Source organism: Mugil cephalus, chromosome 8 (assembly GCF_022458985.1).
Source record: "Mugil cephalus isolate CIBA_MC_2020 chromosome 8, CIBA_Mcephalus_1.1, whole genome shotgun sequence".
NCBI classification, from domain to species: domain Eukaryota; kingdom Metazoa; phylum Chordata; class Actinopteri; order Mugiliformes; family Mugilidae; genus Mugil; species Mugil cephalus.
In genome coordinates this window covers 21,020,478-21,043,407 of record NC_061777.1, presented here as the reverse complement: position 1 = coordinate 21,043,407, position 22,930 = coordinate 21,020,478, and the positions used below count along the sequence as shown (strand labels likewise).

General features: G+C 41.7%; 1 protein-coding gene across 1 annotated transcript in view; it reads left to right on the top strand.

The window, feature by feature from the left end:
* Positions 1–22,930, top strand: part of galnt9 (polypeptide N-acetylgalactosaminyltransferase 9) — an 84,269-nt gene that overhangs the window by 4,811 nt on the left and 56,528 nt on the right. Inside the window, exons 2-3 of the mRNA XM_047592683.1 lie at positions 10,826–11,006; positions 22,171–22,337. Of these exons, the coding sequence (XP_047448639.1) occupies positions 10,826–11,006; positions 22,171–22,337 (348 nt within the window). The remainder of the gene's footprint in view (positions 1–10,825; positions 11,007–22,170; positions 22,338–22,930) is intronic.

Genomic DNA, 22,930 nt, shown 5'->3' with positions numbered 1-22,930 from the left:
CAGTGCAGCTGCAGACTGCGTCTGCATGATCTTGTTATTCTGCTGGAGCTTCACCGGCTATTTGAGGGTCACTCTGTCACTTTGAGTTATGCTTGGCATCTGGCATCCAGCCAGCAGGCACTGCCTCTCAAAAGGTACAATGCATCCACTCAATCACTTAGCTTCATATAGAGACAAAGCAGGGAAGCCAGACAACCACATAGAGGGAAAAGCACTGAAAAAAGTTTGGAAAAAATGATAAAGGACTGAACTAAAAACATATATTAACCCGCTTACTTAATCTTATTTGTGAGATTAAACAGTGTGGTTATGGAAGCTGAAAATGTAAATGAAATAAAAAGTGCATTTTCTCATTCCATATGTGTAATACCCTTTGACTATTTCCCTTGAGTTTTGGCTTCATGCACTTCTTCAAAAAAAAATAAATATGCACAGTCCAAAGAGTTATATCAACTCATAAATTATTCTTAGAACTGACTCCCCTGTGCAGCAGAGTTGAACCCAAGTAGCTGAGACACAAGTTCCCAAGTGGAGAGAGTAGCACTGAACAAGCCACGGACTAAGTGCAAAGCTGGCACAGACGTGAGCTTTCACCTTCTGCAGGAATACGCGCACGATTTAAGGCATTATAGACCTAAGTGTGAGTCTCTTTTCAGAAGCTTCTTAGAAAGGTGTAGAATACATTGAAGAAACCCTAATCAGAAATGACATTACATCTGCATTTCAAATGTCGCTCCACATGAAACAAATCCAGGCGTACGATCTGAGTCTGAAAAAATGAAAACAAATTTACAGTTTACGACTCATGTTCTCAAGCACCAATCACAGTCCAGGTCAGAAACACAAACAGTAATCAATTGCATAATTTTTCCACAACAGGGGCCGGAGCGCACGTAGGCCGGAAACGTGCTGGTTGTCACAATCCCTGCATGATTTGTATTGAGCTCTTTAATGGCATACTTAATCATATCCTCACATCCCAGGTCAGTGGCCTCTTTTCGACACCGTGCACAGACCACAAATTGTGTTCTATGGCCACTGGGAATAACTATGGTGAGAGAAAGACTCAGTGCGCCAATAACTATTACCATGTCCAGCGGTGATATGAAGTAATTGCCCATTCCCTTTGTTGTTTATTGTCTACCAATGGCATGCCCTGGGAGCTGCAGCAGGGTGCAATTAGATTTAAAGCACATAAACAAGTCAGAAAATTCCTCTTTTATGGTTGTCTGATTGACGGTCAGCAGACTTCCAGCAAGAAATGCAGCGTCCCATTCTGCGCAGAAATGAGCAACGTGAGGGTTATCAGCAGCGGCGCTCTGCTCTGGATGCCACCAGCTTTGGGTAATCAGATGAGGGGGTTTTAAGCTTGTTAACAAGCTCATGAAGCAGCGTTTTGACCTTAAGTACTGCATTAGAACCGGTAAATACCTCCACTTTGGTACTTACCTACTGAAGCCCTGTGAGCCTCTCTGGCCTAAAAGACTAGCTGCCATTATCTGAAAAGAGAAAGGCTGATAATGATTTCGTTTGTCACTATTCAAGTTGAAAGTTTGAATTTTAGAGCTATAGACATCCAACACAATGCGTGTATTTTTATTAGCACAGTGAAAACATGATTGAAGAATTATTTTAGACTTTGCTTGTAAAAGTTTCAGGGGAAGGGTTGGCTATAACTCTCAGGGTGTATTTCACAAAGAATGAAATAAGTTTTAAAATTCTGTGTTAGTCTTGACACAGTTGGTCATAAGTATGCTTTGTTAGCAACTGCAGCAACAAGGTGTTTAAATGCAGCTGAAGGCAAAATGTTGTGTATTGCATTCTGGGGGTACTACTTTTCTGTACCACTGTGGAATTTCTGAGGAGAAATTTTACATTCATGGATACAAACTGAATACATCTACACCCAAATGTAGACACTAAAAAGATGAACAGCACATGTTATGCACTATACGTCGATCAGGCATAACATTATGACCAGTGGCAGTAGAAGTAAATAACATTGACCACCTTGTGACAATTCATTGTTCTGCTGGGAAACTTACGGACCAAGCATTTGTGTGGATGTTACTTAGACACGTATCAGCCACCTAGACCAGACCAGGCACCCCCATCCCATAGCAATGACACTGCTTGATGGCAGCAGTCATCCCCAGCAGGATGCACCCTGACACAGACACATAAACCCATAGGACCCAAAGACCCCCACTAACAACATCCTGTTGCTAGACACCACAGGATACCCTCTGAAGGCCCATGTCCACTCTCTGATGAGTCAATATTTGGATGGAAGACATGATGTTATATGCCTGTTTGGTGTATAGTCAACAGGGCACTCACTGGACACAGCTCATGACTTTTAAATTTCTGTTTACTCACCAGTCTGTCTAATTGAAATTGTTCAAAAGCGTTCTGGCTCAGTTATTTCAGAATGAATTTGACATGTTGATATTTCCTGACATCGTAGTAATGAGTATGTAGTAAAGAAAATCTTATACTCTAACAACATCAGGTTGGTCCTTGACCTTGTTCAGGTATTGAGTAATGAGAATGCTCAGTTAGCTCTTGAGTGCAATTCATTTAAGTAGTGATTTTCTTTTTTTCTTTTTTTTATTTGGTAAAAAAGGAGAACACTGCTACATTTACTACAACCCCATACACACAATATGTAATGCTTAGAAATAGGCAAATCCTGACGATCAGGTCCAGTAAACCACTTCTCGGTGGGAGGGCTATAGCAAACCGTCAGTTGCAAAACTAAGGTATGTAAAAATAGGCCAGTACACATGGAAAAAATTCAAATAAATAAAAAAAAAACATCAGTTTGATCATTTTCACTCTGACAGTCTAACGGTTTATCTTTAATTGGATTAGACTCAGAGACTGCCTGACTTTCATTTCATTGGCTACGTTTCTTCTGCTACTCTGTCACTCCAAGCAGAATTGCTCCAAAAATAAGCTTCTTAAAAAAATACTGCTGTTAGCAAGTGAATGTGTTACTCTTCCGTTTAGTTCTCTGACCAGCGCTGGTTGCATCATTGTTTAAGCTTGGCTGTCGTCCCACAGCTCACGGTCACATCGAGACTCTTGTCATCAGCCATGCATGTCACTCCCGGCCTTCCCCCAGTGCGTAGGTGCTGATGGGATGGCAGCCTCGCAGGCCCAGCTGCAGCACCAGATATGCTTCTTATCGGTTATGCCCAATTATAGCAAAGGAAGTAGCCCTGTTTACATGTTAAGCCTGCTGGGACAAAGACTTGATGAGAAAGAAGAAATGTCACACTTAACTCGCTTCCACAGTGACACGCGCTTGATGCTCGGACTGCTTCTCATTGATCCATATCTTTGTGTGCGTATGTACAGTGTATGTTGTTGTGGAGTGTGTAATGGCGGCGGCTGCAGGAACACGGCGTCTCAGCGTGGTGAAACCTGATGGAATGAAATATATTCCAATAATGATATGTAGATGAGACGCCGCTTGACAACACAGTCTCAGAAACAGATAAGAATCAATTCTGCTCAGCCTTGAGGAATCATGATAATGAATTCGGCGGCTCACCTGACAATGAGCCAGGCAGCCGCACACAATAATGTCAATTTCAAATGGAGCAAGCGTTCCTCTTATTTATAGTGCTGGCTCGGAGTCATGCAGTGATTACATTACCAACATTTAATGGTGACAGAGTAGTAGAAATAGATTTTCATTCATATGCTGCACGTTGATTGTTCTATGAAAGTGTTTCAGACGTGGTATGAGGCCAGTACCGAGGATGGAAGCAAAACAAAACTATTTAAAGGATAGTAGAAAATGCACTCTGACCTCATGGGAGTTTTATATACTGTTGGATATTTTTTCTGATACCAGATTCACACAGTTGGATTTACTTATCTTTTTTCCTACTAATCCTACTAATTATTATTGTTATTATTATTATTTATACCAATTCTGAAGTGAAGAAATAATCAGCCACCTGCTCTACATGGATGACATCAAGCTGTACGCCGAGAATGAGCGAGAAATTGACTCATTGATCCACACCACTAGGATCTGCAACAACAACACAGGGATGTCATTCGGATTGGAAGTGCTGCCGCATGATCTCAAGGAGAGGCAAGATGATCAGCACTGAAGGGGCCGTACCAGAGGGCAACATTGGTGATATTCAAGACAGCTACAAGTACCTTGGTATCCCACGGGCTAATGGAAACCATGAGGAAGTCGCCAGGAAGTCAACTAAACCCAAATGCCTCCAGAGAGTATGGTAAGAAGAACATCAAAGTCATCAACATGTACGCACTACCAGTCATCAGATACCCAGCTGGGATCATAAGCTGGCCAAAGGAGCAGATAGAGGCCACAATATTAAGACAAGAAAGCTCTTCACCATGCACGGAAGGTTCTACCCCAAGTCCAACACCCTGAGACTGTACGCTAAGCAGAAAAGAGGCCAAGGACTAGTGAGCATCAAGTCAACAGTCCAGGATGAAACATCGAAAATCCAAGAGTACATCAAGAAAATGGACCCAAATGATAAACTGATAAGTGCTGCAGGATGTACTGATGTACTGCAACAGACACACGATGAAATTCCAGAGGAAGAGATGCAGACAACTTGGAGGGACAAGCCCCTACATGGCATGTATCACCACCAAATTAAAGAAGTGGCTGATATTGAGAAAACCTACTAATGTCTGTGAAACGCTGAGAGGCACTAATCATGGTAGCACAAGAACAGGCCCCAAGTACAAGAGCCATAGAGGCCAAGATCTACCACAGTAGATCAGACCCAAGGTTCAGGCTGTGCAAAGATGCCCCTGAGACAGTCCAGCCACAACCAAGTGGCTGGGATAGTGTACAAGAACATATGTACCCACTATGGAATAGAAGTACCCAAGTCCCAATGGACCACACCACAGAAGGTGGTTGAGAACAACAGGGCCAAGGGTCTGTGGGACTTCAGCTTCCATATCGACAAACAGGTTCTGACAGACCAGACGTAGTAGTGGTGGTGGTGGACAGAGCGCAGAAGAGGGTGGCGGCAACATCAGAAAGAAGGAACACGAAAAAGGTTGAGAAGTACCAAGGGTTGAAAGAGGAACTGGAAGGGATGTGAAAGTATTAAGGTGAGCCCGTGGTGGTAGTAGCACACTGGGCAGTAGTGACCCACAAACAGGGAGAGTGACTCCAACAGATCTCAGGAACAACGCCTGAAGCCTCAGTCCAGAAAAGTGCAGTCATAGGAACACCTGAGATACTGTGCAGAATCCTCAAACTCCCTGACCTCTGGTAGAGGACCCAAGCTGCAGGATGACAGATACCACCCCATATGTCTTTTTTCTTTAACTGAGCAATATGCATATGTAATATTTGAATGGGACAAGAAAACAACAGATAAAGCAGACGGTAAAAAAATCTGCCAACTTGTGAAATTAAAAGATCCATATGTTAACTTGTTAACTTCAGTGAAGGAGACTTTTATTTAGTGTTAACAATATGCAAAAAACACATAGGCCTACTGGTGTGCCTGTTTGCTTCACACAGAGAAACCGAAAAATGCATTTCCAATACAAGTGGCACTGATACTATAAATGGATGGAACATAGCTCCTTGATTGCAGTTCTGAACCTTGTGTGCAATATGTTTTTTATATGAAAAACAAAAGAACACAGATTAGAAATGAGCAAAAAGGGCAACATATTAATGTCCTGCACTCTGCAGTTTTGTGCTCTATATCTAGAGTACATCATGCATCACGCTGTTGAGAGATAATTCTGAGGTGTGGTGTTAGCAATTTTTAAATCAGAGTTGTCATACCTTTGACAAAACTGCAGCTCTTCTCCAAGCTCTCAATATTTCATGGGTTTGTTTTGGCCTTCGAAGGCTTTAAACCTCTCTAGAACAAGTAATTTTCCTCTTCAAGAGATCACTGAATCCCCCACTTCCCCTCAGCATCAATATTTAGAGCTCCGCTGCATCACTTTGGACGCTCATAAATCCACTCTTGCTCTTAAATCATTCATTAAAAATGGGGTCATCTTTGAATTTGAGACTCTGTCTTATAAAGGCCAAATCAGACACATTCAGAAGGCTGCTGCATAATTTATTGGTGTTATGGGTTTACTGTATCATGTCAGAGGGATTTGGACAAATGGATGGTGAGGAACGAGCACAGAGATGGATGCACACTGGGATGCAATACGATTCATATTGGCTGCTGATGTTGCAGAGGATCCACAGCCAGCCGATTCTTGGGACTGGAGTGAAGCCTGAGCGGAAAAAGCAAATGTTGGGCTGTAATTGCCTCGTAGTCAGATGAGGGGACACTTGGGGATGTTACTTTGGAAACAGTGAATGGACAAATACTTCAGAGGAAATACATGGGAATATATAAGTTTTATATATAGGATTTAACTGAAGATGTTAAAGTTGCATAGTCGAATGCTGCAAGTTGGATTGTTTTGGTCATGTCCTTGAATTTTCATTTATATCTTTTACAGAAAGCAGCACGGGCCTTTAGTCATTGTCATCTGTCTTTGACCTGAACATAACAGCCAACTTGCTGGGAGCTTTTATACAAAGTGCCTCAAAGGTTCATGCGAACATACATTTTTAACTTGTGTAGTCACTGTGGGAATAGAGCTCTTAGTCCTGAGTGTTGTGAGTGTGATGTTCTGCCCACAGACGAACACAGTGTAGTTCTTCCTTCTTCTTCTTTTTTTTTTTTCTTAAAGATTTTTATTAAAAGCTTCTATTTTTGTTTGTAAGAAATCCATTTTTGCTGTGCCAAATACGTTTTCAGGTATGGTATGAGAGTATTGGGAGATTCAGCTACCTGACCCAACAGCCATCATCAATCATATCAGATCACACACAGATCACTTAAAAGATCAGATCAAGACTACAGTGCATGTTACGTGTTAAATAAACTCTATATCTTAAATTGATTCTGTAAAGATTTTGGTTAACAAATCTGTGTTTCAGAACTTCGGAGAAAAGACCTTTAGGTCTCATCACATTGAAGAATTTCCTCCAGTCAGACAGAGGCTTCTCATGTACAGAGAAACAAAATAATGCTGAGAGCAGAAAACAAAAGCTGAAAGACATTGTCATGCTTCCAAGACTCACACAGAGACAGAGAGGCCCTCCAGACTCTAGTCTCTGGCTCCGGAGGGTATCTATGTTATTGTGCGACATGGGCAGCTTTGCCAGATGGCGAGTCCATGACGTGAACCCCACCCATACTTGTCAAAATGCCACCACACTGACTGGTGTAGGGCGACCTAAATCCCTCTTGCGGGAGAATCCAGTTTGCAACCATTCAGCTGCAATTACAAATCTTCAGAAGCACCCGAGAATTTGAGGCCATCCAAATATGGTGATTACCCTGCAGTTCCTGGAGGGGTGAAGCTGAGAGCTGAGCTCTTCATTGGTATGCGCTGTTTACTTACTGTCTGTGTGTCCATCTGTTGATATGGAGAACAGACGCAGCTCGATTATTCTGTGGAGGCCACACTGGAAGCTGGCTCGCATAACAATTATCTGACATTATCCCACAGTTTCAAGGGAGTTTAAACAGTCAAACAATAGTGAAGGCTGGCAGAGTCACATGACATCACCCCTGTGCTGTAACAAACTCTTTAAAGTTCACTGTTTGAAAAGTAGTGGATGGTGGCAGCTGGCGTTGTATATTTGAAATTGATCGCTTCATTTTTTTTGTTACTGCAAGACAAGTAAAGTTACTTGTTTTGTGTGCTCTTTAAAACTCGCCAGCCTCCAGGAGTGGTGTGGTGTGGTGGGCTGTGCAGCGATTTTGGCATGGGAGCCAAACCTTGTTACAACATCTTCCATATTCAGCAGGTCATGCACAATGGTCAGGTCATGCACAATGGTCCAAAAATCACTGGAAGCAATCACTGGAAAAACTGTTACATATACGCTCTGCTGAAAATCTACATGCTCTATCAGCCATAAATTGCTAAAGTATCAAAACAACCTCATCTCCTTTGGCATTTTTTTGTATTATTTTTCTGCACCAGTAAGAAAATCGGTGCATCGTGTAGTCCGGCTGTCCAGTATTTAATATGCTTTACATCTATGGTAGAACATAAGAAGAGGACAAAAAACAAAATACCCTTTTGTTTTCTGGTGAGTGGGAAAAATACAGCAGTGTAGAGAAACATGTGTGGATCTTGGTTTGTGCTGACTGAAGGTTTCTCTCATGAGTTTATGTGTGTTTTTTTTTTCAGAAGCTAAAATTCACCTTTCCTTTACTCCATACCGTTGCTGTCTTACCACAATACAGCAGCAAAATATACAGTAAAAAGTTCACCCAGGACATAATGCATAAATGCAGGGCATTTCAGCACAACCTGTTCTAGTAATGGGCACATGAAGCCACCTGTAGGTTTCCTGGAGACTGGTCGCTGTCTCCGTCTAACTCTTACCAGCTTGTGGCAGCAAGTGTCGCCAGAGTAAAGCTCATCCAACATGGCGACTGTGGGCTCCGCCCACTTTGGGCTTCATTTTTGAGGTTCAGAATCCAATGGGTGAAGTCACAATGGGTTTGTCCATAGTATACACAGTTAATGATTGGAACATATTTGGCACAGAACTGCTGCACATGAAGGTAAAAAATTAAACCACTAAAAAGATTTTTAAAAAAAGGTCTGTAGGTTTTAATTTTTGATTTTTGACACCGCAGCCCATTTTACTCCTACTGAAACTGTCGCTGCATCAAAGTGACGGCTTTATTAAGTCAGAGCCATGAGTCATTTTAATGAGAGCACATGGATATTTTTAAGTTTGACACATTAAATCCAGGGTGTTTGGCCAAAGGAGCATGACATGGTTCCGCTGACCACGATTCGGCTCTTATTCACCGCTAAGTATTCAGAGGCAATCTGGCTACTCTCGAGGCCATCTTTGTGAGATAAAAAGACCAGCATGGAACAAGCACTGTTTGAATAACCACTCTACGGTCATGGTTGCACTGCATGCTGCTTCTATAATGAGTCTATAATTAGCCATATAGGGCCATTAGGGGGTCAGTGCAACATCTGGTGGCTCCTTGTTAGAGGAAAGGTCTTTGTAAAAATCTGTGCCTTTTAAATTTAGTCCTAAATCAACAAGATCAGACAGATTTTAAGTGCATGACAGATGTTTGGTAAGTCTCAACTTTGGTTAGATCACAGTTTTCTGAATAAATATTAAACTTTTATTTAAATTGCAACTGTCAGTACATTGACAACTAGTGCACATCAGCAGCAAACGAGTGGAGACTTCTTCAAGCCTCTCTGGCCACACCTTTTGTGCACACCTATACAAGTGTGGTGCCAAAAACTGCACAGAGAACCTTTCAGATTAGTATGGATGTTTTTTGTCCTGAATATTTCATTTGATATTTTAGTAAACCAAACTTGTTCTGTAAAGGTTTCTGCTTGTTGGATCTCTCATACAAACTGGCATCAGTCTTGGACAGAATTGTTAAATCCTTTGCCATCATTGTGGTCTTAATTAAAGGAAAATTTACTTGAAGAGGTTCTTTCATATTAAGCAAGCCGGCGTTCTCAAACAAAACATTCTTCTGAAGATTAAAAAGCAAAGACAAAACGCTACAAGATACATAAAACACACTAGAGAAGTACCCTGTCTGATTGAGAACACAGGCAGTCTGGTCAGTTTAATTCTATTAAAAGAGCAGCTATAAAATCAGAAGACCTGCTGAGCGGCAAACTGTTGTCTCTCGAGTCACGAGAACCACTTGATGCGGGCTCCTCCGAAGCCTTCTAGCTGTGTACGAAGCTGCATTTTAAGCTAAAAGATCCAAAGATCAGTACTTGCTTTGAGTTCAGAAATATCTGAAAAGTCATTATCAAACTGGTTTATTCTCAGATGAAGGCTGAGCAGATCAGATGAGCTTCTGGGGCATTGCTGAAGGGCCGGGGTGCTGGCAAGACTGGGATATCGGGAAGTGAGATGGGACCTCAGGGTCGTTAAGATTCAGATTCAGATTCAGAAAGAGTCACTGATGGTGTCTTAATGACCGCCTTCAAATGCCGTAGTGTAAAAACTTGAATCGAACACCACTGACCCCTTGGTGGCGGTAGGAATAAAAGAAAAAGCGTTGGTCGTCATCCCTTCACCTCAGCTGCTAGAACCCATGCAGCATCCTAAAAAGATCCAAGAGACAGTAATACATATCATAATAATCATGTCTCTTCATTCCACAATGAATCAAATGATTTATTTTCTTTTTTTTTACTATGAAATGTCCATCATCGTTTTACTCTCATTGCTTAACATCGTATGTTTGATATGACGCATTAATGACACAAACATTCAAGTAAATGAATACATGAGCCTGGAACCATCCTCACCACAATCCCTCTTCTGTGAGAATTTTTAGTTTCTCTTTCATACCCGATTACCCAAAGGCACTCTGTGGCCAGCCATTCAGTATGTGACTTACAGCTGTGCACTATAAATTCTCTCTAGTCTCTATTGTAGAGTTGGCCTTACTACCACTGTGTCTCTCAGCTTCTGCTCTCCTCTGCTCGTCTCTGTGACGTCTGTGTCCGTGTGGGTGTTTTGCAGCTTTTCCATTGACAGACAGTGTAATGATGCCCCATGGATGAGCCCCGCTGGGTCTCAGAGCTGCCATACACGGTCTCCTCACACTGCTAGAGAATGTCAATCAGCTGTCCCCGTGCTTGGCCTCTTTTCTCACCTGTCTCTCCCTGTTCTCTGTTAGTGTGCGGATCTGCTTCAGCCCGTGGCTGTGTACATCTGTGTGATTGTCTTTTTGGTGTGTCATTTTTTTGGCAGGTTTAGCGAAGCCCATGGGGCTGGTGGAGGGACCCGGAGGCCTTGGCCAGGGAGGAGCCGCAGCCACTCTGGGAGAGGATAGTCGAGATGCCGAGGGGAAGTATGAGGAGTACGGTTACAACGCTCAGCTCAGTGACCGCATCTCTTTGGACAGGAGCATCCCTGACTACAGGCCTAAAAAGTATGTTCTCCTGTTTCTTCTGATTTTCTGTCATGTACATTCCTCTTCCAACTACAACTCTACACCTGTTTTTCCCTCTTGGCAGCGTTGTGTAATGTTTGAAAGATTTATAACTGGAATTGTTGGCAATTTAATCCCTGCTGCAGTTGATAGGTTCTATTTTTGTGAAGGCACACAATGTACAGCGGGACTTTTTGCCAGGAAATTGGCATTTTCATCACTCCTACTGTTTCTTTTCTCTTTCTAATGTGTTAGTTTTCTGTTGGTGTTTTGGTTAATCTCCAGGACATTTACCGTGCCAAAACAGAAGCACGGTGCAGCTGAAGGACTGTCAGAATTGAGAGGCTGCGAAGATAAATTGTGATGCGTGAGTTTTTTTACAGAAACATCCTTCAAGCTCAGATCAGGTCAAAAGTTCACAGGACACTCTTTTTTTTTTAAGCTTTTGCAAAGTGTTCAAGTCAGCGTGAGTGTTATTGCCTTATGAGACGATGAGCAAATATTGATCTCTAAACGCAAGCATTTGTGCTTCGGATGATCGTGATCCAACACGGAATTATCAGTATTCTCAGCGAAGTCAAGTCAAAGTCAACTCTATTGTCAATTCTGACATGTGCAGCACATATACAGGATTGAAATTAACTTCCTCAAAGGTCTATGGTGCAGCAACTATCCAAAACAATGGAAACATAATATGCGCAATCATTGAGATTTGAAAAGCAGGATAAAAAAACATACATAAAATATAGCATGTCTGTACAAAGTGGCACGTGCAACCCCTGAAATGAATAGTGCAAAAAGAGATGGGATGTAAATACTGTAAAACAGCAGCAGTATAATCAATATAACAGTATAAATATTGATGATGAAATGTAAAGCATGTAATGTCCAGAGAGTTGGGGGAGGGTGGTCAGAGTCCTTGGCTTGTGTGGTTAGTGTAAGTTAGTTAAGATGCCCATTGAGCATATGCTGCGTCCTCTACACTGGTTACTGGTGGAGATCAGAGGTGGAGATCAATACAACATGGTGTTGATGCAACGTAGCATCTAAATCGGCTGTAGTGTATTTTCTGGAGTTGTTCCACAAAATGTTGGACCTAGTACCGTCTGTAACGTAACTGATGAGACGTACAGAATGTCACATGGTTCAGAAACTGCCTCATGCCGGTTTCCATGTTAAAGAGGAAAATGCAAATGTCACCCTTGTAAATTTAATGGCCGCCAGCGGCAGAAATTCCTGTACACCTGGTGCTTTATGACATTCATTTTGCACAAGCTACCCTTGGTGTCCCATTGCACATGACATGCTGTAAACTTGCTTCCAGTTCAAATGGCTTGAGTCAGACAGCAGAGCATACGAGCAGGGTGGCTTCATTTGGCTTGCAACAAAACACACTGTAAAACAAGTAAAGGTCTCTGATGTTCAGCACTCATTTGACATTGCTCGTCATACTGGCAGGTAGCCTCTGCGGTTTCCCTGTCTGACGGCTGTGGAGAAACTGTCTGAGACGTACCCAGCGCTCAACACAAAATGTGCATCTCTGTGAAATATGCAAAACTGGCAAGTTTCCTTCCACTTCTCAGACACCGCTGCTCCTCCTGCTGCTGCCTCCTCATTAGGAGGACTCTCGAGGGATCAACCTGCAGATAGTGGGTCGTGTGATCGATGAGGACAGTGAGTTAGCACTGAAGCTAGCGAGCTCATCTGTTACCCAATGTATTGCTTGCCGGCCGCCAATGAGTGGATAAGCAAATTTATAATGTAGCTTTATAGGCCACAGCAGTTATTGCTTTGACTACGTGGGTTTACAGATTAATATATCAAATAACTGCACAATGCTGGCCCTGCGATGGACCCCACCTCTTGCCCGATGAGAGCTGGGATAGGCTGCGGCGACCACAAGGACCCTTGTAAGGATAAGCGTTAGTAGAAGATGAGATGAACTATACAATGGAATAGATTTTCTTAAATGTGTCCTCCTCAGTGTTGGATATTTCTCCAGTCAGACACTCAGAACAGAGCTCAAGTATTCACGTAAAAGACTTTATGGGGAAATAACAATAAAAACTATATCGCTGTAACTGAAAAGTGATTTGTTTTTTAGTTAAATGTGGTTTTCGCATCTCTCACGATCAATCATTTAATTTACAAAGAGGTCATGCTTTGTCGTAAGAAAAGTTATGTCATTCTTTACTGACAACCTTCTTGACGAAGCAAACACCCGTCTCCACCTGTTACAAGACGGGCTGCATTGCATATTGTCATAAGACCCCTTAACGATCTCCATCCTCCCTCTCTTTTCAATAGTCTCCATTTTCATCATCTGTCTTATGGTTAAACTCCACTTAATCCTTCCTCCCCTCTTCTGCCAATTCAAATCAAGCAGTTCGGCCACAGGGCATCTTGGGGCCTTGGCCATGGGGAGTCACACAAAAGCAAATTACTTCTGACATGCCTAATCCCAACATGAAAGGATGTGGACAAGATGATTGGGATAACTGAGCTGGTTCTGTGTTGCAGCAGAGAGAATGTGGAATTTCTCCTCTTTATATATATAAAAGAGCCAAAAGACCCCTGGCATGGTGCCTTAATGGCCCTTTTTTTTTTTAAATAAATTTTATATTTAGAACTACAGCTGTGATGCATCAGGAGCAACGAGAGACGGGTCGGGTGGTGGGGGATAATCAGGGCTGCCAGTGGTGCTTATATCACACAGTGTCAAAGAACAATGGCGACAGGCAGAGACTCGGAGAGGAAATCTGACGGCCAAGAGAGGTTTCCCAGGGCTTTAGTGAGGATGACAATTCATTTTATTCATTCTGCTTTGTTCCAAGCACTTCTTCAGGCCCCCAAAAATTATACCAGAGCGGAATAGGGAGGAGGACAGTATGCTTACTAATTAATAAAGTCAGCGGAGAAGGCCTCTTTTTCTGTTTCAAATGCTGCTGACGTTATTAATGTCTGTGAAGGGATTTTGTGCTGTTTTTGCGGTTTCAGGCTAGATGTTGTAGGCTTGTCTTCACGTACTGTTTCACCTCAGAAAACTGTCTCTTTCTTGTTCTGTCTCTGTTCTTGGGCGTCAATCCATCATTTTCAAACAAAACATATTAGGTGCTATATGATAAAGGCGTAGCGTGTTTCTTGTGAAGCTCAAATCACTACGGTGGCTTTTTTCTATTCATACCACTGATGCAGCAATTTGAAAAAAAGAGGAAAAAAAAACATCAAAGCATACAAGCAAAGAAAAGTGAAAGAGCTGTACTGTTTTTATAACCAACACCATTCTGTAACTACCGGCATTGCTATAGCACTGCAACGGAGGGGTGCATTCATGTTGCCTTCAGAAAAGAAGCTAATCATTTATTAAATATCTCTGCTGGTCGTGAGCTCTGAAAATATGTAGCAACCTACATGATATACAGTGTGAAAAGAAAAATCACTTGGTAACCACGGGAACACATCAGAAATCAGGTTTGATGCAGAATCAATGAGAAAATGAAAAAGTGTGATAACAGAGGTGTGTTGCGCTTGTGTCCTATTGTGTCTTAGCAGGATCTCAACACGCAGAGCATGACTGCACAGCAACTACCCCGTCTTATTATAATGTTATTCATAAACGAATGACTGAATACACTCCAATAATCATCATTCGTCATCATTTATTTTTTGAGCTCTTAGGCTCAGCAACCAGGATATGATTTCCCTGAACAACTCAATATGAAACTGTTCAAACAACATTATGTGTGACACAAACAAATCATACAGCCTGACCTAACACCACTCACAGGAATGTCTCCTGAATTACAGACCCAAACTGTGGCAGTTGCACAGATACTATGGATGTGGCACATGCATATTTTCTCACTTACGTTTGGTTGTTTGGGCACAAAACCAGAGATGGAATAAAGTAAAGGACCTTCGCCATCATGGTGCTGCAACCATCGAATGTAAAGGAACACGATGTTTCTTGTTCCTTTGATTGACTGCTTGTCCTTCAACATGATTGACAACGGTTTAGAACATGTCCTCTTGCTAGCACAACTCCGATCCGTCAGGAAGGACTTAGGGCTCTCTATATATGTGACTCTATATCACCTCTTGAGGTACATTGTGGATTTACAAGATGTGAATGATCAAGGGTACTTTGTTAGCATGCTAACTTCAGTCACAACACAATACAAAGAAGTGTTTGACATAATGCCACTAATATAGCTTTAAATGTTATACGCACACAGCTCCTGTCATGAATCAATTTCAATTTTGTCCGGAGTTAGGTGAGTCTGATTATGACAGGGTGTCAGGAAAGCTCACAGAAAAAAAAAAAAAACAATAAACAAAAAAAGAAAAACGTAAGGTTTGGGATAAAAATACCGAAATGTCCTTGCTTGAGGCCCAGTGTTGACCCAATGTTGCTAAGCCCAGGCTCATAGAGTATGAACGATGGTTTCGTAGACCTATTCCTGATTTCTTACTCTGATTCTGTAATTAGGCCCATGTCCTACGGGCAAAAGGTGACTGCAGCACTGCATAAGTTAAATGTGGGAATCAGGCACCTCCTGTCTAATGGGGTTTTAATTGAACATGAGTCATTGAGCAGAGAGGACTATGATGACTACAGGGAAGCAAAGTCCACCGCCATGACCAAAAAATCCACTGACTCCCCTTTAAACCCGCCTGTCTGCAGCAAAACTAATTCATAATAATTACAGCCACAATTATGCCTTATACAAAAACCTGTAATCCCCATTCACTGCCTGCTAGCCACTATTTCTCTCCTCTGCCCTTCACTTCTGCTGGTGACATTCGTAACTGAGTCACCAGGGGACTTAAGTAGGCTCCATATTATGGTGACTCTAAGCCTGCCATTCGCTGTCCTTGTGAGCCTTAGCTACAATGACAGCTGATTGGGTTGTGGAGAGAAAAACAATAAAGGCAGACAAGCTGATGAGATTACTGATTCCCCACAAAACAAACAAAAAGGTTTTACATGTAACTCATGTCACGCATAAATAGAAAAATACAATTCAAAGTCAAAGTTCTCCTCCTCCCAAAGGATTCTTATTCAATTACTCTCAATCTCACCTCTATCTCTATTGTCACTTTTCCAAAGATTTGTTTTCTGTTTTGTCAAAATAGCTGTTAAACCCAAAACTACATCGAAGCATAACACAAGCCCTGCTTCCCCAAGGACCCCTCGCCTTGTGTGAGTCTGCCTGTGGAAGGGTGATAACCAGAAAGGGAGGCTGAAGAAACAGGCTTACCTCATCTCCTGAGCGTCTGATACTGCAGAATGGGATCATAAGGTCTCCGTGGTGCAGGAGCTCCTGCTGCAAATTGTTGCTCTTTCCAGTGTTAGAGTTTATCTCCTGGATGAAGGGTGTGGGGGTGGGGGGAAGAAATGACAAGGCAAACGATTATCTTTCAGGGAGGAGTGCTCGGATTGGAAAGTTGCTTTGGTGTTGCCGGCATTGCGCGGGTTATTGGAGGTTAATGTGAAATTTCACAGCGAATAAGAGTGGCCAATGGGGAAAAGGGGTTGCAGGCTGCCGGAGGAGGAGAAAAGGGGAGGTGTGATAGGAATACATCTTAATCTGGCGCTCTGTTTCTGTCAAAGCTTGTTCCGGGTCAAATTATGAGAGCTGGCCAGTGAGCTCAGTCCCATTACTAACAGATGAGTCGATCGCTCATCCTGTTACGGCTTTACAAGGCTTCCCCGCTACTGTAGACAGGTACAAATTTAAGGTTGAGCGATGCCCTAAATTGGATCCAGTAACTAGGGCAATGGAACTACAATATCACTTTACGATCTCGACACTGAAATCCACCCTCACACCACATCTCAACTAGATGCAATGAGCCTGCCTTGCTCCCGGTGGCATTTTCAAGATATTACTCTGGTAACATTCATTAAACACTCTCCACTGGCCATTCAGCTGAACGGGAGTGAAATGTACATTACTTTGTTTTTGCACAGTTGCCATGTTGTGGCAGTGTCTCTGCGAAGGAGAGCTGCGGTGCAAAAAATCCCTCCTCAAACTCACTGCCAGATTTGTCATTGTATTTATAGACCTGGCAAGGCTGATTGAGAGCGGCAATAGAGAAAGCTGTGAGAAGGAACAAAGGAGTTGCTGGGGGAGAGCATAAATGCACGGGGAAGGACTCAAATTATACAGTGAAGGGGTTATCAATCATACCACTCTTGCCTTTACTCTTACAAACGGAGCAGGAGAGCAGGGCTTAAAGTATAGATAGACGTACTCACTGTGCTTCATCATAAACACTCGCAGTTTCCCTTTTATGAGCTCCGCTGTCAAATGCATGTGGGCTGAGCTAATGGAAGTGATTGATAGCAGCGCATAAAATTAAGCTTTACCAGCCCACAACAGATTGTCATTCTGTGTGTGAATAGATGCGTCAATATTTAGCTAATGTACCTTTTAAGAAATGGAATAAATTAAGTTGGTTGTGTCCCAATAAGTCACCTGAATTATACCTGAATTATACACCATACATAGTTTGTATATTATAAGACAGCTCAGTCTCATTAGAGTTTGTGAAGTAGTCTAAAGTGCCGATTTCACAAATTTAGAGCATGACTTGTAAATATTAATTTAATCTGGCAGTACCTTTGGCGTCCTCGCCACGGATTTGAAAAGGCAGACTTCAGCTCAAATCATCATCATCTTCTCTTAAACCTATTCATGTTTTGTTGACGCTAACAAAGGAGCAACTGAAAGAGAAACAAATCGAAAGATCAGCAAGGCAAAGTTACGTTCTTCTCACAAAGGAACTGAACTTCAGTTCCTGGTACAAAAGTCCCTCCCTTCAATCTAGTTTCTTTTGTTGGTGTTTGTACGTGCTGGCACTGCACCTTCATACAAGTCATACTGCAGAAAGCTGTGTCCACCTACACACAAATCAATTTCTAAAATTTTGTAGTGATTTCTCAAACTGCCTTGAGACTGTGCTGCAAATTTGAACCCTGCGCAGAGGGTAAATATGAAATTCGGCTAAATACTTAAATAATATTGTAAATACTTTACAAAAACTAAAAACAACAAATTGTTTAATTAATTGTTTTAGTCATATTTTAAAGAAATGCAAAATCCTTCGTTATCCATAGAAAGGCGATATGTAAAAGCTCCATCCCATATAAATGCTGATATTGAATACTAAAGTGTAGTATAATAGAACAGTAAATTGACACTCTGTATTGACACTCTGTACTTAATGTTCTGTATTATTTCTCTACAACTGTATCCACACACTTGGTTGTATCTCACCTGATTATCATGGCAAAGAGTACAGAGACGAGCCGTCCAGTGTTGATGAGTTTGACAATTACTATATTAACTTCAATTTCATTTCAGCATCTAATATCCACGAATACAATTTCAAATTATCAGCAAAAAAGATGAATAACCATAAATCATCCCTAGAAATGGGTCAAAGTATAAGTACACATTATTTGCTTCACTTACCTATTGTGGCTCTGACAGATACACACACACACAAAAAAAGGAAAGTGAAGCCCAACAGTAAATTAGGTCTTTCAAAAATCCCCTTTGCTCCAATTTTGCAAAAACATTTACTATATAATTTCGCATAAATAAGATACCATCTGTTGTGTCATCCTACATAATTGCTACTTATTCCCGTGCCAGTCCTCATTGTTGAAGGTTTGCGAAAATCCTTACACTTTCCCGAAGAACACACACGCACACACACACACACACATATACACATGTACACCAGTCCAGCAGGTAAAGAGAGGAGGATGTAACTTTAGCACCATGCTGGGATCCATCTGCTGTGTGGCCGTCCCCCTGTGGCTCGACCCCACGGATGCTGCTGACTCAAGCTGAAATCCCAGTTCACAGAGGTATCAGGGCAGCAAGCACCGGTAGGGTTCAGATGGCTCACAGCGGAGTGGAGGAGCAGCTAACGTGCTTCCTTTTTTCCTTTTCTTCCTTCCGCGTACAAGGTTGTGTTGTCACACAAAAACAAATGTTGTACCGGATAATACGACCGTACGGTGATCACTGAAAATGTCATCAGCATCATGACTAGTTACATGTTCCTGCTGAGATGATGTGAATGTCTTTACCACCTCTCTGTCTTCGTGTCTAACAATTGACTTTACTGAAGTTAAATGAATTCACATATTTGTTTACACTATAGTTCATTTACATTAATATAATATTAATGTAATATTCAGATAAAGTGTGTGTTTCATTCTCTTGTAAGTATGTCAGACACCTCAGTATTCCTGATGAATAAGATATGTGAAAATTTGGGCAAACAAAAGCAGATTTGAGCAAAAGGCATTTAGAGCAAGAAACCGTGTATGTTTGCCATAGGACCTGACACTGGTCGAAGCTGTTATTATTTTTAACTTCAAAGTCACAGTATGTCCATGACAAAATGCTGTGTTCCTGAAAATCCTGTAAATGTCAGGGAATTTTCTGACAGACCTGTAAACGGCGATCATCAGCCGAGAAAAAGCGGCCACGTTGTGACAGAATGTGTGAGCTCGGGCCTCGAGTGAAAGCACCATTTTCATTTGCGTGGAGTAGCACTGTATACACTTCATTTTATTAATTGGGTCAGTGTAAGTGGCAACAAGAAGTAGGACTGCAATCACAGATGTACTAAAGGGGTTACCATGGCGTCCACATATAGTATGAGTGAAGAAAGAGGAGGCAGTTAAACCAAGTTTGATAAAGAAGGACGTTAGAGGAAAAGGAGGTGGAGGAGGACACAACATAGAGAAACCTGGTTATTAGGATCCATGTATGTCTGATTCTGGTGATCTGAACTGTTTGCAGAGCCATGTGTCTTCTCTGTATCTAGCCACACTCTGCCATTTACTGAATGAGTAGTCTGAGCAGTTGGACGTGAAGTCAGTTTGGATTTTGGCTGCATGGAGTTGGCCGCATTTACCGTTCTAATAGGCCGTGGCTTATCCGTCTGACCATTAGCGAGGAAGACAAATGAGGCAATGAGATATATCCTCTACATTAAAGGAGTCAGACTTTAATTCAGCCTGTAGATCAGCATTACATCAACCTTTCTTGGCTTCAACCACAATATCATTATGGCTCAGACAATTGAGACAATTGGGCATGTACTGTAATTTCCAGGCTGCAACATCATCAGACTAAAAGTTGAATATGTGATACTTTTGCTTTTTAACCAAATACCTGCAAAATCAGTGATGTCCTCTTCCACTCCAGTTATGTTTTCTGCTAACGCCGCTAATACGGTTAATGTTAGCATGATAGTAACTCATTAAACTGAAATGGCATACACTGATCAGGCATAACATTATGACCACCTTCCTAATATTGTGTAGGTCTCCTTTGTCCCTCCAAATGGACATGGGACATCAGAGAATGGACATTCTGGCCTTCTGAGTGTGTCTTGTGGTGTCTGGCAAGAAAATGTTGTTATTGGGGTCCTGTGGGTTAAGGGGTTACAGTACTTGACCAATTTGGAACCTAGTGAATTTGGAGGCGAGGTCAGGATCTTGTCCTGTTCTTCGTGTTTTTTGAATTGTTTGGTGTCTGGTCTAGGTGGGTTTCCCAGAGAGCATTGAAGAAACACAAGATGGTCAATGTTCTCCTGTCAGTGGTTTTAATGTTGTGCCTGATCAGAATAAATATAAGATAAAAACTGTTCTGCAAGACTGTATCATCACATTGCTGCAGAGAAGACCATGCAAAGAATGTGATTTAGCTGGAATAGTAATAATAGCATGTGGGATTTTGTTACAGTACGTTTTATGAAGATTTGCTCTCGGCTTCTTTTAGTAAGTGTGCTAACATATTAGATAATGTGTTTAAATAATTCTCTACTTTTGTCTGTAATAATGTGTTTTAATACTACTAGTATTCGAAAGCAGCAGCAAATGCAATTTTTTCCATGCTGCTCAGGCGATACATAGCATTTTCACCACTAGATCTACCCTTGGCTCAGTTATAGGTTAAAGTAAATGAATACTTGTTATTTAATCACTTTACAATTTATACCACAGAAATGGAATGCGATGGCAGGAGTATTTTTATGTTGGCATTAGTCCTCATTTAAGTTGATATTCACTTTAACACATTATACCTGCTAACATTGTTATGCCGATGTTATTCAGTTAGTGTTTGTAATTGCATAGCTATTGACAGAACAAAGCAGAAGCCCACCAGAGACCTTGACGATGGGATACGATTCCATCAGAGTACCAGGAGACTGCCAGGATGAGAATTTATACCTATCCAAACAGATCTTAGTGCTCTAAAGATCCGGCGATAATTGAAATACACCCATCAGTACATACACTGAAAGGCGATGGTAAACATTCATGTAACACATTAAGCTAGCCTGTACTGGTAATTGCAAAACTAACTAAATGAGAGACTAGAAGCAAAACTATTAGTATTTTCACCTTCTTTATAACAAGTCCTGCACGTTATTTCAAAGTCACGCTAGCATTCCGCTAGCCATTAATCTTGTATCTTGTATTTTTTTCACCCAGCACATTTTATCATGGTTGCTATACTGCAACAGTAGTCACAGTATAGCACAAAACAACCAAAACTGGAAGCTGCAGCATCACCATCAAATAGAACTGGGTCTTCAAATGAAATCTTAGAAGAGAGCTATTTTTGCCTTGCTGGTGTAGCGCATTGAGGAAAAGGTGATTCATGGTATATCCCTTTGTATCTGGAGAGACATATAAGGCAGTTTGTACCATGGGAATACATTGGGAACATGTTACTCAGACAGTATGATGTGTTTTGAGCTCCAGCCAGCGGAAGGGGACAATGTGGGTGAATTCACTGCACGTCCATCTCATAAACCGTTTTATGTGCACATCTTCAACAGGTGCAACTAATCACATAAACTATGTCCGCGTCCTATTTACTGCAGGTGTGCCAGTTCCAAGGCCTCGGTTTCGCACATGCTCACTGACACAGCTAAATGGAACAGAGCCGTCGTTAATATCATTAGTTACCCCTGTGATTTCTCTGCAGGAGAAAGGTATAATGTCGGCGTCAGGCTGTCTAGAGCTTCACTTAAACGTCCTTGAGGAAGTATGAAAAGAATTGGATTTTCGGAGTTTGCGCCAAGCTAAGCTAACTGTCTCGTGACCTTGAATTTGTCTCGTCAGGTGCAAGCAGCTGACGTACTCAGAGGACCTCCCTCAGATCTCTGTGGTCTTCATCTTCGTGAATGAGGCGCTGTCAGTGATCCTGCGCTCTGTCCACAGCGTGGTCAACCACACGCCAGCTCACCTGCTCAAGGAGATCATCCTGGTGGACGACAACAGTGACAGCGGTGAGACTGTCATACATCTACTACCACCCGCTTTTAACTTCTGGTCTTTTAAGTATTTTTAAAGTGTGGCTCTATGTGACACATAATTAGTGTATACAGTAGACACAGACAGTTTAGGGAACTACTATAGATTGTGTTAGCAGCATAACATTTTTTTTTTTAATCCACGCCAAACAAGGACCACCTTAAGGAAATAAATCCATCCTGTGGTGGACCAACAACTCTGCTGTGCCAGATTTCATATCATATTCCATAATAGTCCAGCCATTTCCTTAGTGCAACATAATTGCATATTACAGATCTATTCAGCTGATCTTGAAATGCGAATTAAGGGATTTATTTAAATGGGTTAGTTTGAAGTTTTGGTCTGTCAGAGTAAATCTTTTTATGCTACACTTTCTGTGCATATTTTAGTGTGTGTGTGTTTGCGTGAATGCGCCACAGTTCTCAGAGTTTTCTGTGTGTGTTTGTTTTTGTGAGTAACAGTTGAAGGGATGGAGGATCCCTGAGGGTGGGCACTTGAGCAGCATGTTTTAAAATAGATTTTTTTTTTTTTTTTTTTTTTTAAAAAGGGATGGGATTTGTCTCATCCT